Raw genomic sequence first — 20,738 nt, 5'->3', positions numbered from 1 at the left:
GTCGATCCCGAAATGATCCCCAAGGAATTATGGAATGGTAATTAAACATGGGACTGTAGATTGCTCAATAATTAGGGAAAGTAAAGACATTTTGGCGTATGTAGTAAATAGATTTACGGCTCCGATATTAACAACTAAAAGAGAATAAAATAAACCAAGAATAGGGAAAAATTTTGCAATAAATGTAATTTGTAGAAACATTTGTAACTGATGCTAATTAATGTTTTTATGAAAGGTGAACTGCAACTCACATATAATGCCACCACATAACAGGAACGACTTTAATTCTTAATAGGTATACATAACTTACAAATAAAATTGATCACATGGCAGCAAACAATAGAAACAGATACGAAAATATTAACGTCTTAAATTGCTAGCTTACAAAACCTTGTCTTGGTAACATTACAAGGAATCCGAAAATCGTGTAAATGAAGGGAAATGAGAGTGAAACATATGGCTAACAACGTTCTGAAATAGTAAACTTTGTAATAGCAGATCATGGCGAGATCCAACGAATCGACTAAACGTTTTTTTTTTTTACCGGAAAACAAAATATATTCCAATCTGTAAATAAATGTAAACATGGCATCTCAAATGTCGTTGAACGCACCGTTGAAAATATTACGTTTAGTACGAGTACCATTCCTCTTCTTTAGAGCACACGTCACAAGCATAACAATCGTCGGCATAATATTGTATCATTCCATTCTCATCCTCATAAATTCCCGCAGAAAGAAACTTAAATTTCTTGCAGCACTTCGGACAAATTTCCTCCGAGACGTTTCCTTGACCGTACTTGTTCTTCATGTAGGCGACAAGATCCCCCGCAAGATCCTCCCCTTTCTTAGCCGAAAGAGTGGTAACGTTGTTTAGACTGGTAATGTTCCTCGGCCTTGTGGCCTAGAAGCAGACGGTGTGCGTCACGACCCACAAAGGGTGCTGGGTAAAAAAATGGAAATAGCTCATTTGCCTTTGGTCACGATCGAGTAAACATCTCCCGAATGTAGGACTTAGGTCGACTTACAGTCGCACTGAAACTGGGCATTCAGACTTTGCTTCCTTTTCCAAAAACTAACACCAAAGCCAGCAATTTGGCAAATTTCAACCGTCTAGTGGTAGCCGCAGATGCTTCTTGTTGGATACACAAGGCGATTTCGTTGAGTTATTCCCGGTTCAGGAGACAATCAAAGACGAGAATTTTATGTTTATTCTTAAACTAATATTATGTGCCGTAACGTCTGCTTATAGACGCTTTTTTTATTTATATATTTAGACCGCAAGCGATCGAGCGGTTTTGTAGCGCGCGATGGATCTAGCTATAGCCAGCGAGCGGTGAGGCCGCGAGCCGCGAGTTCATTTTTGTAATTTGCATAATTTTACCGTCACTTCGCGCGCGCGAACAAATGCTTCAGCTTAAAAAGTAACCTAACCAGCATTAAGCCAATTTGTTCCTCTAACTTGGAAACGAATTACGACCGGGAAAAAATGTCACAGACTTCGTTAACGATGAAATTTTCGACAGACGGACCTCTCCAGGCTGATGTTCTTGGGCGCGAAGACTACTGACCAAATAACGCATTCTGATTGGTCGAATTTGTGACGCACACCGCCTGGCCTAGAAGTGCCGTCCGGTTGCATCAAACTAAATGGGTCAAAGGTCGACTGGAACGAGACTGGAGCGAGACTGGAACGAGACAGTGACCCGACAACTAGTTTCCTTTGGTTTGAAACTTCGTAAAAAGAATGACAGGATTGCAGCATTTTAACAAAGAACAAAAAGGCAATCCACAGTCCCATGTTTAATCACCATTCCATAATTTCTTGGGGATCATTTCGGGGTCGACAAGAAGAAAACTTCAAAAGTGGGGATCATTTTGGGGTCGCGATCATTTCGGGGTCAATTTGGGGATCATTTCAGGGTTGGGGATCATTTCGGGGTCGGGTTCATTTCGGGGGCTGTACATTCCCCCTCCCGCCCCAACCAGCTTAGCTAGTAGTAGCTTTCATCCCAACTAATTTGCCCAAGCTCTGTGAGGGTCTAGAGTAAAGACCTTTCTTTGAAACGGCTAAAATACGCCACACAAACATTGACAAGATATCAGGGAGGCAAGGTAAGACATTTTTGTTCAATTCGTGCTCTTTATTTTCGACTCCTAAATACGTTCCCATACAAACCCGTCCGGGAAACCCGTATACTGTCTTTTACGCCATTGCGTAACACTTACCGTGACACTCAAATTACAACGTGACGTTACTAAGGTCAAACAAAGGTCTCTGGGTCTCTGTGGTGCGGGAGCGCCTTTTTACCTTTATCAGGTCTCTTTCTTTGCTTTCAGCGCTTAATGCAGTAAAATTTCAGCAATTTTTGCTTCGTATAAGACGGTTTTTTACGCAGAATGCCCTGATTTTATTGTAAGTTTTATTTATCATTCATTCATAAATGTACAAAAGAATTTCCGCAATTGCACGCACAGGTCTCGTGAATTTCCGGTGGTGTGCCAGTCGTGAAGTTCATTCAAGGTCGTGACGGACTGGGAACAAAAGCCTGAACGGCTGCACGTTCGCAAAACATGCAAATTTATTTTAGTCCTTGAATTTAATTGCGAGCTTTCTCTTTTTTAACTCTATTCAAGCTTTCCCTTTTCAGCTTTCACTATGACAATCATCGCGGACATTCTCGATGAAGTGGCACGGCTAACGAACTTTTCGGCAGACCAGGTAAATACTCGATAGTAACAGTTTATGTCATAATTAGACTTGCATCGAATTCAGTTCTGAGCTTGTTCGCCAGTCTTCAACCAGCTGGCTATTACCTGCTATAATTAACAAGTGATGAACGAAGTGTATTGCGGATTCACGTTTTCTTCCAGAATTTTTTTTTTTGAAGTTTCTAAAATGGCTTATAAGTCGACTGTATCTTTCCTTTCAGGTCAATTTTGTGTTTTGTATGTTATCCTGTTTTCCTCTGGGTCTCGTATTTCGACTTGTTCTTCACCCCAGCCGTGTTTCATCCAGCATAAGACGATCTGTGGGACTTGCTTGGGGTATTGCGCTATCCTGGTTTTGTTTTGGGTGGTAAGAATTTTTCTTGCTCGCTGTCGTTAAAATACAGCCATTTATACGGGTTTTGTTTATACGAGTAAAGAAATTAATATTTAATGTTGTTTTTCTTTTTTTCCAACCACCGGTGTATTTTTGTGTTAGAGTTTTGCGATTGACGAAGCAAAGGGCCATTAACTTATAAAAAAAAGGAAAGAAAAAAAAAGTTTGAAATCTCAGAAAATTTTTGATCACAGTGAATATATATATTTTTAAATCTCATTTAATTTACGTTTTCCATTAGATTTGTGTTTGGGATGGGTTTATAATGGTGGGGGGCGGGGTGGGGGGAGGGTATTTGTGTGCGGCTGGGTGACCCGATAAGTCATTTTTGAGTAAAATGTATGATTTTTTAACCTACATTATATCTTCCTGAAGCCAACCCATGTCCTCATTATCAGTGTGTAGGAGTTTTTGTATTCCAGTAGCACATACTAAGATCTGCTTTCCCCGCATATTTCACAAACTGTGCAAAAATACTTTCGTAAGGGACTGGTCATAAAGTACAGGGGGGGGTGGGCTGGAAAAAAAGGGGGGGTGGGTCACTGTTTTCATGCATGTAAAAAGGGGTGGGCTAGCAAAAACCATGCATCATTAAAGGGGTGGGGCACATAATATTTTTGCACATGTTTTGCATCAAATGGTGCCTTTTGCCAGTAAAACTGTGAAATGTATTAACAGTAAAAGCACAAATTATAATTGTGTAGTTTCAGAAAATATCCATCCCCCATCACAGAGGGAATTTATAAAAGGACGCCCTACCGCCAGGAACTTCCAAGTTTCTTTCATACAATCTCTGTAATTTTGTTCTTTCTCTTACCACCATCCCCTCCAGAATCTTGAATTCCCTCCATGGGTGGGGTAAGGATATTTTCTGGAACTACACATTCTATCAAGAAAAGGGCAAGTTCACTCGCATCCATTAAAATGAACAACTATGATTCCATGTGGTTATTAATGATACATATTAGATGCACATTATCTTCTCAAAATCATTTCAGGTATTTCAACAAAAATAGATCTCATGCAATGATAAACTTCAAAAACAAGACTTTGTGCATGTGTGCTCCTTCCTCTATCATACTTGTCCTCTAATTTGTCTAGTTTTATGTATAGTCTTACCTTTATTTACTAGGGGTGGGTCATTTCATTTTTTACCTGAAAAATATGGGTGGGCCATGCATTATTCTGCAAAAATATGAGGGTGGGTCACACAAAACTAGCCTTCGTAAAAATGAATTTTTCCAGCCCACCCCCCCCCGTACTTTATGACCAGTCCCTAAGGGATTGGGGTTAGTCAGTACGTGTTGAGCATTAATTTTCATTCCCCTAGTAATGTGTCTTTCTGTTCTTTCTTTTCTTTTACAGGCAAGTCTTGAGTTTACTCAGTATCAGTGGCTTGTGTTATATTCTCATTTGTATGCTGAATCCTCCAATCGTTCACAAGTATGTGGATAAATTAAATTGACTTTATTTTAATTCTTCTGACAGTGATTCTTTACCTGAACCAAGTATTATGACTGTGGGCTCAGATAAACAGCTGCAATGTGATATGTGTGATGTGCATGTTACACTAGGCGATTTTTTATCGGGGTCAAATCGGGTTAAAATTTGTCGAGCGGGCCATCAGCTTGTCCCGTACTAGCCATCTTTTTGTTGCGACTAACCACCATGTTGGAAAAGACACTTGTTCATGTGACTCTCATGACATTTCCTAATTGGGTGAGGAGTGCGCAAGCCCGAACAAATTGTCTTGGCCCACCGCGCAGTAGCCGACAAGGCCCGACAAAATGTTTTGAGATCTAGCACTGTCAGATATCGCCCAACAAGCCCCGATCTTGTTGCAGATTTGTCTGAATTCACTGCACACTAGCCGACAAGTAAAGATTTTTCGTTGGCCCACAAAAAATCGGCTAGTGTGCAGCGGGCTTTAGCAGAGCATTTTTGTGACCAATTTGTGCTTCTTATGGGTGAAAATGAACCTTTCAGGGGCTCAATTCAGAATTTCCAATGAGCATCAATTGTCACACAAGAAACCCCCTGCCCTGCCCTTTATATATAATTTGAGAATCCCTCTTATAGTTCAGTTGAGATCAATCAGTTCAACAGTTTGACTGTAAGGTCTTAGCTTAAAACCAAAGTGTGGTGAGGAATACTTGAGGTCAGGTTGTTGATAAGAACCCCCCCCCCCCCCCAAAAAAAAAAAAAAAAAACAATTATTCCTTAATGAGGTTGACACTGGATCTAACATCCAAGAATAAACCCTAAAAAAAGTCCATTCTTCTCTCAATAAAACCCCTATAAAAAGTCTCTGCAAAATCTTAATTCCATCCCAAAAATGTCCACAAGGAAGTTTCTAACTCAATTTAAGAAAATAGCAAATCACTAATTTCAAACCCCAAAAAGGTGTTAAATTGTACCTCCTTGCCACTAACATATACCTGCAAAAGCTGCTGAGTAGTACTCAATTTCAATTCAATTTATTATAATTTGTTTCCAACAAATATACAAACTTAAGACAATTGACACAACCTGCGTATAGCATAATAATTACTGACAGTAGCTCTCCAATATTTGGGATCATTTTGATACACTGAACTATTTTGTTACTTTGCTTACGGGTGGAGTCCTCTCACTGATGAAAGATAATTTCAATTGAGCAGCTCACTGTCAATCTAGCCTTGACATGTGCTAGTGAAGCCTCGACCCTTGCATATTGTCTCAACTCAATAATATTCCTTTTCACCATAATTGATCAAGGAAATTTGACTTCTCATGCTAATTAATAAATAAATATTTATATATATGAGGAGTTTCCTTTGATTGCATTTCAGATATGTGTTATCAGTGTCAATGGCAGTGCTTTCTGTGGCTCATCTTCATCGACAAGTTACAGACTATGGTGGCTATACTTTGGATTTCACAGGGTAAGATTTAAAAATCCCGTACGATACTTAAGAACACTTACCCTTAACAACTGATGATTGATCAATTTTACTTAAATGGGGAATTGCTGTCATGATTTGATCTGCTTTTTATTGGCAGTATTGATTCATATAGACAGACAAATTTCTTGGACTTATAAAGCTTAACATAATGTCTGTTAAGAGACTAAATATAAGTTACATCCCTTTTGAACAATGTTTATAATATATTAAATTATTCACACCATGTTAATTCCCATCACCCTAAATTGTTGACGACCCCAACTTTACCACAAAATTGACTCATTTCTGTTAGTTTCTGCAAACATTAATTTTGTAACAGGTGATGCATGACTTGAAAATATGTGAAACTGAAATTTTGTGGAGTTTGGGGAAATTTTTTTATCAAGATCTTACTTGAATGTACAGTCCTGAAGGATTTTCTGGGAGATTTATTGACCTGCACATAAGACCAAGGGATTAATGTTCTGTACTTGGGAGACTCCCGGTCTGGCTAATCCAGGAGAGATGGCACATCTTGTGTTTGATATTATTGTAAATTATGTTGCTTTTTCAAAGTGGTTATAGCAATGAGATTAACTAATAGACCTCTTTCATAAATAGCGGGGCCCCGTTTTTTAATTCTTTTATATTTGTGTTAACTAGCCCTACTAACCTCACTTTAGAGTAAAAAATATATTGAATTTTGCACATACTAACAAGGCTAGTAAGGCCAATAAATTATCATAAAAATAAAAGAATTAAATTAAACGGTTGCCATTTATGATAAAGGTCTATAAGAGTATAAAATCTTTCTTTTCTGACAGACCCCTGATGATCATTGTGCAAAGAATATCATATGTGGCTTTCAGTGTTCATGATGGTAAGTATAAACCATATAATTTTTTTATTGGATAAATTATGTGAAATTTTTAGGAAAATATGAAACAACACACTGAGTTTTCCAAAATAAGTCCAGGTCATAATAGTATTCATCCAGAGTGCTTTGACCTTTTTAGGGTGTAAGTATTTTATTTGTGGCTTGAACATGAAATCTGAGCTAAAAACAGCTAGAAAAACTAGGCTTACAATTCCAGCATACAAAACAATTAGCAGCCCTACACCTGTAACAGTTCGTGGGCTTGTAATTGCAGATTTTTGTGTCTCAGTTTGCATTGTATTGTGGTCTTGTGGTCTTTCCTTTACCCTGTATTTTTGGAAGGGCTAATATCAATAAATTATTTGGTATCTGGGAAAGGGGAGAAGAAAGAACAAAAAGAAGCTGGATGACTGAGGTGGTACAGTCACTCTTCCTTTCATTTCTAATCCCCATCCCCCCCCCCCTCTCCTGCTGTCCCCAGCAGGTTTCTCTCCCCATTCCCCTGTCAGCTGCCAGTTCTACTGCACTCCTAATTTCAACTATTTTCAAGAATGTTATGTCTCTTGTAAATTAACTCGTCTTTAAAATAAAATTGTTTGATTTCTGCTTGGCTGTCAGGATTGGGAAGAGATGAAAGTCAATTAAACGACGAGCAAAGAAAAGAACGGCTCAAGTAAGAACGTTTTATTTTTCTTACATTCTTTAGTTTTTGCATTGGCATTTTACTGGCCAATTGCTTCTATATTTTTGGGAAAAAAAAAAACAGAAGGCATAAAATTCAAAATAACAATTATTTTGAAGGTTTGAAATTCTTCCAAGTTCCAGACTCCTTCATGTCATAGAAGGGATTTTCTCTAAACTAGACTTCTTACCTCTGAAAATTCCAGATTATTAAACTTTGTCCATTCCTGTTAAGTTTTTGTCCCCATCCCCCTGGAATTTCCATTCCTTTTGATTTGTAGATGCTGGGGTTAGGGGGGGGGGGGGGGGGGTATGGAAATTTTCTGGAACTTCATAGTTCTACCCTAAAAGTACTTCTATCAACAGCTATGTGGGGGGATATGTGGGGCACAATAGGGTATGGTTTTTGATCGAAATTCAAGAATATGTTATTGATTTTTATCTGACTCTGTCAAAACAGGTCCCTCCAGCCCCTCCCCCTCAATTTATTCTGCCATCTTGAAGAAGAATACACTATTCAATGTGCCGTCCATATTCCAAAAACAACACAAATTAGAATTCCAGTTTGGACAGAGTAATTGTTTTATTCTGGAACAGTGAATGGGTTTTTATTCCAGGAGAAATGCACCCACCCCATGAATGATGAAATTTGTTTATCCCCCCCCCCCCCCCCCCACACCATAAAAAAAGAAACTGGTTTTCCTTTGTTTCTGAGGCTGTACACAAGTTTTGAATAATTGTTTAATTTGTTGTTAAATTTTAGTTTATTAACTTTTCATCAGGAAGGCGCCATCTTTGTTGGAGTACTTCAGCTATCTGTTCCATTACAGTACGGTTTTAGTAGGGCCTCTATGTACATTCAAGGAATTCAATGATTTTATTGATGGTTCTGATGTTAAACCAAAGGTAATCACTGTTGACTGTACATTAATTGCTTTGTTACTATCCTCGACGGAAAAATTAAAGTAATTATCATATCTTGAGTTTTTCCGAAAATTATTTTCATCTTTGGGCGATATCGCATGGATTCTTGGAAAGATTTCCGCACAGCCCCATACATTAAATAATTTCACATGTTTAACTGTCATACTAACCCTCTGACAAAAACGACAAGCCCTTACTATAAACCTCGTTTTCTCGGTCCGTACTCTAAGTTACGGATCCTCGTTTTTTTCTGTTGAGTTATGTAGTAAGATATTTATGCAATCTCTTGAGGTTAATTGGGTGCGCGGGAAAGGAAACTTTCAAATTTAGCGGCCTTACAGTGAAATACGGCCCGCAAAATTGACCAATCACACCCCGCTTACTAACTGAGAGATATAATAGACAAAATTAATGTATGGGGCTGTTCGGAAATCTTGTCGGATTCTTTTTGACAGTGTTTAATTAATACAGGACCGTTTACCGCCAAAATCTTCTGCTTCTCCATGTAATGGGTTGCAAGCCACAGTTTCCATTTTTCCCGCGATAATTTGTCACATTTGTCACGGGCTCCGTTCTCGAATTTGTTTCCCGCCAAAATTGTACCTTGCACACCACAGCTCCATCTTGTCATCCGCAAACGTGTGCCATGTCGATGAAAATTCGCAATAGGATAAAGTATTCATTTGGCACGGAACAATGGATTCAAATTCTTTAATTTTCGTAGATAATTGTCTAATTCTTCATGCCCTACTTTTGACAGGAACCAGGCCAAAAAGAACCATCACCAATGAATGATGTACTCAAAAAAATGTTTAGCTGTCTGGTATCGATAACTATTATACTACTGGCTGGATCAAACTTCCCTATTTCTAGGAATGGAGGTATGTAAATCAGTGACGAATCCGTGGGAAGGTCCCCTTGGGTGATCCGAACCGTCCCCCCAGGGAACTTAAGCAACAGCGACAGCAATGAGAATCTGAACGCCACAAAACAATCGCTCTGCACGTGCGTTTTAAATTTTGGTACAGTTCTTTGTCGTCCTCTGCAAAACAACAACGTGAGATGACCAAATTCAAGGTTTTGTGGAGAACGTGAAGGTGAATTTTTCATTCTCTTTCTTAACTTGATCGCCACTCCTACCAATTTGGTTCCTGGGTAGTTTGCCGTTTCTGTAGAAGTTGAACGAGTTAAAATAATGCAAAAGTGGTACACATGAAGTAAAGTTATATTTTGTAGCGCCGTTTTCGTTAGCGTTGCCGTCGTCGCTAGGAACTTTTAAAAAAGTTCCTTGTTTCGTTTCGCGAAGTAAAGCAATTGTAGCATTTCAGAGCGCGCCTGATTACCGTCATTTACGTTTGCCGCTTTCTAAAACATCATCCTTAATTTTTAAGTGCTTTTTTGAATTTTATATGTTGTATGTGAATTTCAGAGTCGCCAGTGGGAAAAGGCGGCTTTCCACGATGGGAAGACGTTTTAAAATCTGTTCGTCTTTTTCTTTTCAGATCCAGAGTTCATAAATTCTCATCATCTTGTCTGGAGATTCATGTATTCGTACATCTCCATAATTGTTATTAGAATGCGCTATTACTTCGCTTTTAAGATGGGTAAGAATAAACTTTCACTGGTATCTGTCTTGTTTATAGTTGCTCTTGTTTCTCGTTGGTACAGCCGTCTATATAAGGGGGTTAGTTTCTAGAGAAACTGCGATGCTGCGTCGGTGAGGAGTAGAAACAAATGTTTGGTTCAGTCATCAACAGAGTTTCTATCTAGCACACGCTTCTCTGTTTATCCAACGAAAGTCGAAGAAACGATGCATGCTGAGACTGGAGCGTGTTTCGAGTTGTCACACAACCGATGATTTTCTTATGTAATTTTTCCTCGCGGACCGTCCTATTTCTACCTCTGCCCACAGAAATGCCAGGGACCGTGCCCTGTTCACAGTCCCTGTATTACAATCTTTATTTATCTTCATCATTAAGTGTACATTAAACTTATAAACACATTAAATGCATAAATACAGAGAAATGCAACTTCTTTTACTTAATACACTGGACCGCGGGTTGCGAAAGCTAATCGAAGCGGGCGGAGTAAGGCAAAAAGAAGTTGTACAATATATTAAAGAGACGCTAAAAGAAATAAGGGAGTAGAATATACTTGTTAGATCGTCAAACAAGTGAGGAAAAGCCGCCGGGCGAGCAAACAGGAGTGGTGGATGGGGGCACGAAAGAGATAAACGAGCTTGCATACTTGTTTGTTGTTGTTTTTCTTTGTTCATAATAAATTAAATGAAAGCTTGTAACGGCTCTCGCTCTAATACACGACAGCGTTGTCTCGTACTCCCTCGTGTTTCATCAGACTCTACAAACATGCGTAGTAAGCTACAAGCTTAACCATCAGTAGTAATATGCCAAACCGGTGGATATTGTGTTTCTTGCGCTCTGATTGGCTGGTTAATCTCCGGATAGCGTTCACTGTTCGCCCCCTCCCCCCCACCCCCCATCGTTGTCATGGATTTCGCGCGCGAGCTTTTTCGCCATTTTGTCAGAAATAAAGTGACTAATTGAGACCGGCTATCCACTGCTGTGGTGTATACTAAAACAGTTATTGACCTCATTGTCGGACGGTAAATAGTGGTAGATATTTACCCAGCCGCGGATATCCACCACAATCCTCCTCCTCTTCGGTGAATAATTGTTCAATAACGTTGGATTTTATGTTATTTTAGCTGAAGCAGTTAATAACTTGGGCGGCCTTGGTTTCAATGGTTATGATGAAAATGGACGCGCCAAGTGGAACCGCATCACTAACGTAAACATTCTCAAACTTGAGGTACGTGCTTTACAATGGCAAATTCTTTGGTGGGTTTATGGGTTGCCATGTTCTGTTTTCATCAGGAGTTGATGGACATCTGGTTTCATACATTTCTTTTGTTTTTGTACAGTTTGCGACGAACTTGAAGGAAGTACTAGACAACTGGAATATCGGTACGATCCTGTGGTTGAGAAGGTACGTTGAGCCTGTTAGTGTACAGGCAGCCCAACCTTGCGTCACTAGAAATCCAAGTGTGTACCCTTGATTCCTTCTCTAGTGACGCGAGCTTAAGCTGCCTGTGGTTAGTGTGGAAAGCAATGCACCAATCAATGTTAAGTCTTAAGGTGTGGTAGGGGAAGGGAGGCAGATCCAGGGGAATTTGACCGTTTCACAGAAGCCATGGTGAAATTTCCGACCCGTCTAATTTTCATCCTAATACTATCCACTATGGATTAGGCCTAATTTCATCCCAACACTATACACTACGAATGACAATTTCTACCGCTAGAGTAACTTTCCCTGCTAATCATGTCAAATTCCTACCCTGGAGACAGAGTGTAATGTTAAAATCCTTACCCAGGGACAACCTTCTATGTCAATTTCCAGGCCAAATTAAAATTTCCCTTTGCCGTAGTGTCAGCCCTGCAATGTCTGGCACGTGCATCTCTACTACAAGAGATCTGTTAGGGTTAGACAGTTTATTTGTGCGTCGTGTGGTACACTACATTCAAAGGTTTTGTAGTTTCCTACGGTTAGCCCCTCTCCCCCCCCCCCCCCCCCGGCTTAGCAATGATAAGACTGCATAACATAAGACAAACACGCGCATTGATAAGGTGATTAGGCAACAGTAAAGAATCATTCTACTGCTGACGTTTGGAACATTAGCCCTTCGTAAAAGCGAATCAAGCATTTGTGGGTTGTATGGGGTTTATATGGAAAGCAATGGAGCTACGCTTTTGGTGGGAGCATGGTAACCTGGAAACCTAAATTAGATCAGTCGCATTATAGAAGGAAAAAGGAATCTGGTTTCTGTAGGATTAAAATTCATAGAAACTCGCAGAAGTTTGATTTCGTAACCTTTTGCTGTAGGATCGTGTATGACCGAGTCCCTTCTCATCGTACGTTGGCCGTGTTCGCACTATCAGCCATTTGGCATGGGTTCTACCCTGGATATTATATGGCATTCTTCACCTGTGGACTGATGGTTGAGGCAGCGAGAAAGGTTTGCAGGCTACATATGCACATAATTATAACAGCTTGTACAATGCGAAATGTGAGCTCGACACAAACTAAGGACGGTGCCTACTAATAAGAAGTATTTTTGCGCGGTTTATGACTATTCGCGAAAAGCGCGTTTTAGCAAGGGCTATTGAAATCCAGAAAGAAAATTGGGGGTAACCACGCGTTTTTCAGTAACAATAATTCAAAAAAGCAGTAAAAAACAAAGCAATGTATGGAATTTTTTTCCATATTGAAGCTTTATTATCTCTGAAAAATGCATGGTTATCCCCAATTGTCTTTTTGGATACCAAGAGCACTTGCTAAGTTCTGCTTTCTCCGCATAGTTTTAAACCGCGCAAAAATATCCCTGTATTAGTAGACACCACCCATAGGAAAACCGAGTATCTCGAGATGTGCAGAACTTATGTGCAGTAACAAAAGTAGCCACCGTCCTTAAAAGAAATTACAATACGGAACATGCTATTGCGTGTACTAAAATCTAAAGTAAAACTACAGACTTGTCGAGGAGACCTAAAAAAAAACTAGAAAGCTGATATGTGATTGGACCTCCTCAAACTAAGTATGATTTTTATTATGGCATGGCGAGATAATGTCGGCATAAAGTCGGTAGGAAAAAAATATAGTAAAATGTACGCTAGGAGATTTAATATTGAGAATGATGTATTAATCAATAAATGACACAGGCATACTCAGGAAAAAAGAAATCCGAGTGCTCTTATCAGGAGTCGAACCTAAGACCTTCCGATCACTAGTTCGGACGCTCTACCACTGAGCTACAGGAGACTCGTGGGAGCTAAGGCCATTAAACTAGGTTCATGGGATAAACATCCAGCATACCGCTAGGATTGGAATGTCAATGTACACCTGGCATTTGCGCAATGGAAATAATGTGATGGAATATGTTAAGCCTGGTGAACAAATTACAGTCGTCACGATCCATTTGGTTTACATTTGATGGTGCAAAATGCGTGTGTTATTCCTGTAATTTATTCAGAATGGATAGAATATTTACACAAGCAGTTTGAACAGTGATAGAGCTTCCAAACCTAGAGTAGCTTTAGCGAGCTGTGATAATATTTTCGTGGCTTTTCATTTCTCAGGTTCGACGAGTCTGCAGGCCTTTCTTTCAGAAGTCACGTGCCACTTCTATTACGTATAATGTCATGACATGCGCAGTAACCATGTTTTGCTTGACGTTTTCCACCGTCCCATTCGTGGCTCTGGAGTTAAGGATTGGCTTGGCCTACTGGCGGTAAGTTTTTTAATAATTTTGTTGTTACTTTATCTGCTTTTGTCTTTCTAATATCAACTAATTAGTACGGTGCAATCCCTACTTCTCGAGCCCGATTTTTAAAACTCCCGATAACTCGAACCAATTCTTGGCTCCCTTGGGTTTGCTTAGTGACCTGGCCTTGGATTGGAAGTGAGTTAAAAAGGGGACTTGTTTTGATGCAAATCTCACTGTTTTTCATGTGTAAATTAAAACTAGTTAGCATAAGAACAACATGAACTACATATGAAAAGCAGTGAGGTTTGTATCAGAACAAGGTCAGCCCCAGCCTCGCTTACAATCCAAGGCCAGGTCACTTAGCACACAACTGTAAAATGGGCGATTGACTCTCGGTATTTTAAGAGGAGGGGTTTTCGGGAGGGTCCTCTAAAATAAAAGTGAAAAATACATTAAAATATGAACCGAAACGCAGCTGAGAAACTGCGTGGAATTACTCTTTACTGCTATTCATTTGGTTCTGTTGTGGCGATTTGTCTGAATTCCTTTTTTCGTGAAGCATTTTTTACCAGTCGGCGAAGGTCCCCTTTTCTTATACCTGTAATCCGTCGTCGGAAATGATGAGTGAAGGATCGCTAAGGTTAAAAGTTTTTTTGTGTTTTATTCCACAGCTCCATGTATTGTTTTGGCCATTTCTGGTGTCTCATCGCAATTCTTTTCATGAATGCTGGCAAAACCAAGAAACAGAGGAAGGACAAAGACATTAAAGAAGAAAACGAGGAAAAACAGGAACAGAACAGCACTACAAAATACGACGATTTTACCGAACTTCGAAACAGAGTCAACAGGAAGCTGGCGCTGCTTAAAGAAAACTTCTTTGGAGTCTGAGAACGAGATGGATGGACCCATTTGTGTTTAACACTTTCAATCCCATGAAAGCTCAGCTAAAAACTGAAAATATTTGCCAAACACAGACACCGTACGTCCCTTCAGGAATTTCGCAAGTTACTAATGAAGATGTAGCACCACAGGAAAGTACTGCTCAGTAGCTTCCATTTAAATGGTCACACTTTAGGATTTCATCCACGGACTCAAAACGTAAAACCACCTTGTACAGCATAATGAACAGCACCACAGGAAAGTATTGCTCGGTAGCTTTCATTTAAATGGCCACATTTTAGGATTTCATCCACGGACTCAAATGTAAAACGACCTTGTACAGCATGGCTGAGTGGTACAAAAAGTATCGGCGTTTGAACCTGAGACGCGAGTCAAATATAGGGACACTTCAAGTGGCTCGTGAAACTTCTAAACTTGGGGAAAAATGAGTGCATTCTTGGTAAACACGGAGAAACTTAAGCTAGCCTGAAACTTGATAAAATCAAACTCGTCCACTGATTTAGTGACCTTAAAAGCGAAAAATCGGTCGATAATAATAGGATTTTAAATTATTACAATATTCTTTGTACAGTGTTCACCTCAAAGGGAATTTGTGGTTCGTACGTTTTAGTTTTTTATAAATGAGTGAGTTGATGCACCCAGTGTATCAATGAACGAGCAAGACTGCTTCCCGCACGGACTGTGCTTCCTTAAAAGGGCTTGGACAACGACCGCGAAACTCGAAACTGAGCAAAAAAAACAACAACAACAACAAAAAAACAAAACAAAAACAACAATAACAAGCGCGAGACGATCCATGGAAGTTTTCTTTGGTGATCTCTTTGTTATAGGGCATACGCGTACTACTCGTGGAGAAACAATTTTACGTATAACGTCAAATTTCAAGTATCTTATTATCCACTTCCATCGAGGCTTTTTAGGGATAATTTACCACAGTGTGTGGGGACTTTTATAACAGGATTGATTTAAATTTGATCAGTTGAATAAAAGATTTTAAAATCGGTAACATATTGTGGGGATATTAACTTATTGCATTATCTGTAAGTTCAGTGTCGTGTGGGGTCCACATAGGCACGACGACGATTGGTTTGTATTATCTGTAAGTAAACGAGTTTTATACTTCTGTGCTCCATGCTAAAACGTTTTGTAGGTAATTTTGATAACAATGCGAACACGACACAACAACAACAACAACAAAATAAAAGAAATAAAAAGAACTTCGTGTTTTGATCTTTCCTTTACTTATCCTTTCGCGGTGTACGCGTTCAGGTGTTAGCGTAGATGACGAAGTACACATGCAACAGGAAAGTGATAGAGATCAAATGTTTAAGGGTCAGTTCTCAACTTACAGAGAGCAGTATCAAATGACCAATGGTCCTCGCTATGATTGAGACCTGAAGGAATCTCAAGGGGACAAGAATTAAACCTATCTGGCCTCCAAACGCAGAAAGCCACCCTCCCCTTCCAGTTACCAAACGTTAACGAATGTTTGCAGGCTCCTGCCCATCCGAAAAACTGAGAAGACCAGAGATTTCAACCTGCTACCCTTCAAGCAGAGCGTTTGTTTCTGGCAATTGTTTTTTTTTAGCATTTACGAAGTTGTTCGCGTCTCTGATATTTCTCGTAGTTGGCTTGTTTTGTTACCCCGCCGAGAAATACAATAGTAAAAGCCTCTGTTAGCATGGAAATTCCAACCTCGACCCCAGGGCAATACGCGCGTTGGAGGAAGCACGCGGATTGCCCTGGAATCGAGGCAGGGTGATCAACAAACCCGCTACAGCTGTTTCAACAAAGATTGTCCACAAAAAGCGTAATGTAATGTCTGGGAAATACCAACAAAATCCAATAAAAGCTCAGAATCCATATTGCCCGCCATCTCAAGTCTTCGCTGTATGGTCGAGGCATTATGGATTCTGAGCTTTTATTGAAATTTATTGGGTATTTCCCAGACTACCTTTCGGCATTGTCGCGTAAGCGTTTACGCTTTTTTTGGTCAACCTTTGTCGACACCGCTGTATTCCAAATGTCGCTGGCCAAAAACATAACACTGATTGGGTCAGTCAGTTTTCTGTTCAGCAAATAATGTTTGCGTCACTTCTCAGCACTCACTTAATTAAAAACAACGACAACCGATGAAAACAATCTCAGAGAATTATTTATTTTTCACATCGCGTATTCAATTGACCATTGGCTATTTACATTTGCACCTTCTCGTTAACCATTCACGGGCCATTTGAATAAAAATTGAAACTAATTTTTCGCTCTCCAGGTAAGCCATCAAATTTATCTCCCTCGATTCCCTCAACCTTTTGTTATTAATTGTTTTAATAACTAGTAGTAATCAAAGATTATAGTTGTCGCCTTAGGCACTTAGGTACTTAGCTGGGTTGCATAAATCATGTTAAAATTACAGGAACCTGTAAGTATAGTTGCAAAACAATAGGTTATTGTCTGAGAACAATCGTTAGCATCCGTGTTATCTTAAAAACGTTTTATGCAACCAGTCCCAGGTGTTTACAGGGCATCCTACCAAGGGTGCGGCGGGGGTACTGTAATTCCAGTTACTTCTTTGTTTTCCCAGTGCAGGTTATTACTCATGGAGGATGTATTGTTTGATGAGGGTAATCTTTAATTAGGAAACCAACATCACGAAAGTGGTTCACAAAAGTGGTCCTCTAAAAGGGTAAAAAAAAGGGTCCTTCTTCATTTGTATGTTTAATGAAAAATTCTTATCAAATCAGACCTTGGTGATTACAAAATTTGTTCGGATTGAAGTGATCAAAGTATAGTGTATTAATTCTGGAATTTCCAGAAAATGAACTGCAACGAACAGGTTGAATATTAATTGGCATACTGGATCTTGAGTAACTAGAACGACGGACGCGAACATAAGAGAACAAAAGGTACATTAATGTGAATAACGTCAATATTGATTAGCTTATTGCTTCAAAGAATTTAAAAACACTCCGCTTTTTCCTCTAATCTCGTACCCAGATCTCCCACGGTTCGGCAGATTGAGATTTGGGTACGAGATTACTTTCCCACTATTTAGCTTTTCTCTGTGGAACTGCTTAATTTGCGGAAGGCTTGAACTTGAATAAATCACAGTTGTCCCCAATTGTTAGAGGGTATTTTGCCTTGCCTAGCAAAGACTGACGCGCCAATAGGCCATTTCCGAGTTGCTGTGAACCTCACTATGAATTCGAGACTAAGTGCAAAACTATTCATATGAAAATTAGTTTTGTTTGCATATGAATGAAAACTAATTTTCAGAACAAAAACTTTGCACTTAGCCTCGCTTTCATGATGAGGTTCAAAGCAACTCGGAAATGGTCTATAAAATTAATTGATTGGGCAAAACTAATGACATGTCATCATTATGCGTTGCGATTAAGGCGATATAAAGCATTATTGTTAGCCACATGAGTAACAGAGCTATCCTTGTGGTTTTCTACTTTGACTGATCCATTGGCTTGCTGTGACGTCATTTCACCTTCGGTTGCTTTGGCCTCATGGGAAGGTTTTAGTTGTCCTCCTCTGACAAAAACAATGGCGACCAACAAGACAATGTGCCCAATGAAATACGTCGACCTGTTGGCGTAAAATGGATTGGATTTAGAAAAACATAATAGAATGGTTTTCAATTGACTGGCGTAAAGCCAATTGACTGGCGTAAACCAAAGCAATTAATCTGCAGTGCGCATGACCAATGAGACCGGACGTAAACATCTCAATGAATCAATCAGAATTCAAAGCAAATACGTGTAACCGGCACCAAGCGCGGGAAAGCGCGTACGAGCACACCACGATTGGTTTTAGTTTCTCATTGGTTGAGAAAATGGCGCAAGTTTTGTCACCCAATTGAAAACTGCTCCAACGAGTAAACTCGTTTACTGCATTGCATTGGGTGAATTTAAGAAGAATTACCGGCCCCCGGCCAGGGCCGATTACACGACTGTCGGCCGTATAACTGGTCAGAATTCAGCTGTTTATGATCAGTCTCGCTTGCACAAGGTGTAACCAGAGCCGGCATAGCCTAACGAACATCTAGTGTTGGAGTGAGTTGGCATCATTCCTCCTCACTATCAATGACAAAGAGTCCTTTCACAATCAGTGATCGAACCTACCTGTAAAATGCTAATGAGAGGTCGAAGCGAAGCAAGAGGAACGGCGTAAAACAGTAACCTGAATATATCACGTTACTAACGAACCATTTGAGTAATTTAAAGAATGTATCTATCACTGGGTTACTGCTCTGGAACAGATGTCCGCATGCACGCCGCACCTGGGAAAGAAAAAAATCAATAACAACAACAAAAATGGTACTTGTATCTTGCTATCATAAGGATATACGTAGGAACTAAAAGCCGCCCAGGATGCGAAAAGAAAAATGAAACAGACAAGCAAATAAACCTGTCCCTAAAAAAATCGAACCTTATTATCTCAAATGCCCGCGCTAAACGCTGAAAATATGGAAAGTGTTTCCTTGATGATTAGTTGAATTTGAAACATTAAGCTACATTATTAAACCAGTTTCATAGTGAAACGTTTTTTGTTGATTGCTTACAAATTACAGGTGAATGCATTTTCATAGCTACGTATACACATATTGGCATAAGGTTTTACAGCGAAACGTTTACTTGCAAATAAAACTCTAATAAGTACAGTTTTGCTGATACAAATATAATATATATACTCGCAAAATTCAACGATAAGAAGCGACGTTTCAGCGCCTTAATTCGTTACACCATCATCAAGTTGAAATGGTAATTTATGATAATTTATTCGGTTATTTTTGACAACTTTCGGACTCTTATTTACATTTCAATTTGATAATGAAGAAGCCGAAACGTGTTTTTTTTATCGTTGAAATTCGCTTGTAAATAAAACTTTGCACTAGATTCTAATTCTGTTAGAGTCTAAGGCTTCTTGATCAGTGAGTGGTCACCAGGACAACCAAACCGCTGACCCTTAAGGGCGGGTACGAGACGAAATGAAGTGTAACTTACTATTCTTGTTGCTGTTATAAGTAAGGCAGCGCACAGAAATGTCAGATAATATCCCGGATAAAATCCATGCCATATGGTGGACACTAAATAAGTCAGGAAAGTTCGATGATGAGGAACAAGGTGAGGAACTCGATCATACACAGTCCTGTTCAGAGTAAAACATGACAAAGATAAATTAGAACAAATACGCTTGGAGGGAACCGGCTTGGCGTACTGCTCGGCGTTGATTTTAAAACAGGTGACTTTTTGTAGAGTATTGTTTTTGACTTAGTGACACAGGCATCCTCTGAAAAATATCGAAGTTCTCCCAACAGAAGTCGAACATATGACCTTGGCTCTACCTATGCTCTACCACTGCATGAGCTAAAGGAGACTCTTGGGAGCTCGGCCACGTTCACAGAGAAAGCGCGAATGTAGCGGAGTCGTAGGAGGGTCTAGAAGGGTAATACGACCGACTCCCTTAACACTGTAAAAACGACTGCAAGGGAGGCTAGAACTCACAAAGCGCAAAATGTCGACAGCAGGGTGGTTATATTCGGGTTTTCGTTCGCATTTTGTTGTCCCATTGGCTAAACTGCGTTTATTTTTATTTGAGTGAAACTGAGTGTCCTCTGGTAGTATATTTTACAGTTGTGTGCTTAGTGACCTGGCTTTTTAGTTTAGTGGGAGTGAGGCTGGAGCTCACCTTGTTTTAATACAAACCTGAGCACTTTTCATATGCTAGTTACCACGAGAACAACATAATACTCAGCAAGGTTTGTATCAAAACAGAGTCACGATCAACTCAAGCCTCAATTTTCTGCTCAAAGGCTAGGCCGATAACAACTTTAAAATGGGTTATCACACATCCACTATCCCGGATGATGATGATGAGAGAGCGCATAAACACATTACCTCTTTAGCCAGAGTGTTGTTTGAATGTTCCAGTTTTTTACAATGCTTCTAAAATCTGTTGATGTCTGCAAAAGACGAACGAACAAAACACATGCAGGTGTAAATAAACAACATCAAATAGCACAAGGTGTTTAATATCATTC

The 20,738-nt window shown here is 39.6% G+C and overlaps 2 protein-coding genes and 1 long non-coding RNA gene across 3 annotated transcripts in view; 1 reads left to right on the top strand and 2 right to left on the bottom strand.

The window, feature by feature from the left end:
- Positions 1–2,028: 2,028 nt before the first annotated feature.
- Positions 2,029–15,014, top strand: LOC146480835 (lysophospholipid acyltransferase 6-like). The gene is made up of 14 exons (XM_085109159.1): positions 2,029–2,721; positions 2,933–3,078; positions 4,471–4,548; positions 5,937–6,029; positions 6,854–6,909; positions 7,525–7,579; positions 8,370–8,493; positions 9,272–9,392; positions 10,014–10,115; positions 11,237–11,340; positions 11,453–11,517; positions 12,412–12,544; positions 13,665–13,816; positions 14,464–15,014. Exons 1-14 carry the CDS (start codon positions 2,659–2,661, stop codon positions 14,678–14,680), a joined length of 1,509 nt encoding a protein of 502 aa, XP_084965285.1. The 5' UTR covers positions 2,029–2,658; the 3' UTR covers positions 14,681–15,014.
- Positions 14,707–16,259, bottom strand: LOC146480834 (uncharacterized). Its single transcript, XR_014864598.1, has 2 exons — positions 15,006–16,259; positions 14,707–14,900 (listed from the first exon to the last, which is right to left on the bottom strand). It is a non-coding gene; the product is annotated as an uncharacterized LOC146480834 (long non-coding RNA).
- Positions 16,260–16,825: 566 nt separating this feature from the next.
- LOC146480833 (lysophospholipid acyltransferase 6-like) overlaps positions 16,826–20,738 on the bottom strand; it is a 15,141-nt gene continuing 11,228 nt past the window's right edge. Inside the window, exons 12-15 of the mRNA XM_085109168.1 lie at positions 20,596–20,660; positions 19,702–19,846; positions 18,820–18,977; positions 16,826–18,283 (exon numbers count right to left, since the gene is read on the bottom strand). Coding sequence (XP_084965294.1) covers positions 18,070–18,283; positions 18,820–18,977; positions 19,702–19,846; positions 20,596–20,660 — 582 coding nt within the window. The 3' untranslated portion in view covers positions 16,826–18,069. The remainder of the gene's footprint in view (positions 18,284–18,819; positions 18,978–19,701; positions 19,847–20,595; positions 20,661–20,738) is intronic.

The sequence above is a fragment of the Pavona decussata genome, unplaced genomic scaffold (genome assembly GCF_977016875.1).
Source record: "Pavona decussata unplaced genomic scaffold, jaPavDecu1.1 SCAFFOLD_52, whole genome shotgun sequence".
NCBI classification, from domain to species: domain Eukaryota; kingdom Metazoa; phylum Cnidaria; class Anthozoa; order Scleractinia; family Agariciidae; genus Pavona; species Pavona decussata.
The sequence above is the reverse complement of the archived record's forward strand: the minus strand, read 5'-3'. Positions and strand labels throughout refer to the sequence as shown.

What these genes read in the sequence shown, in the direction of transcription:
- LOC146480835 (XM_085109159.1), top strand. Translation starts at nt 2,659, where the DNA reads ATGACAATCATCGCGGACATTCTCGATGAAGTGGCACGGCTAACGAAC. An exon ending in CAAAGAAAAGAACGGCTCAA is followed by an intron (nt 7,580 to 8,369) that starts GTAAGAACGTTT and finishes ACTTTTCATCAG; the next exon opens with GAAGGCGCCATCTTTGTTGG. An exon ending in TGGTTGAGGCAGCGAGAAAG is followed by an intron (nt 12,545 to 13,664) that starts GTTTGCAGGCTA and finishes TTCATTTCTCAG; the next exon opens with GTTCGACGAGTCTGCAGGCC.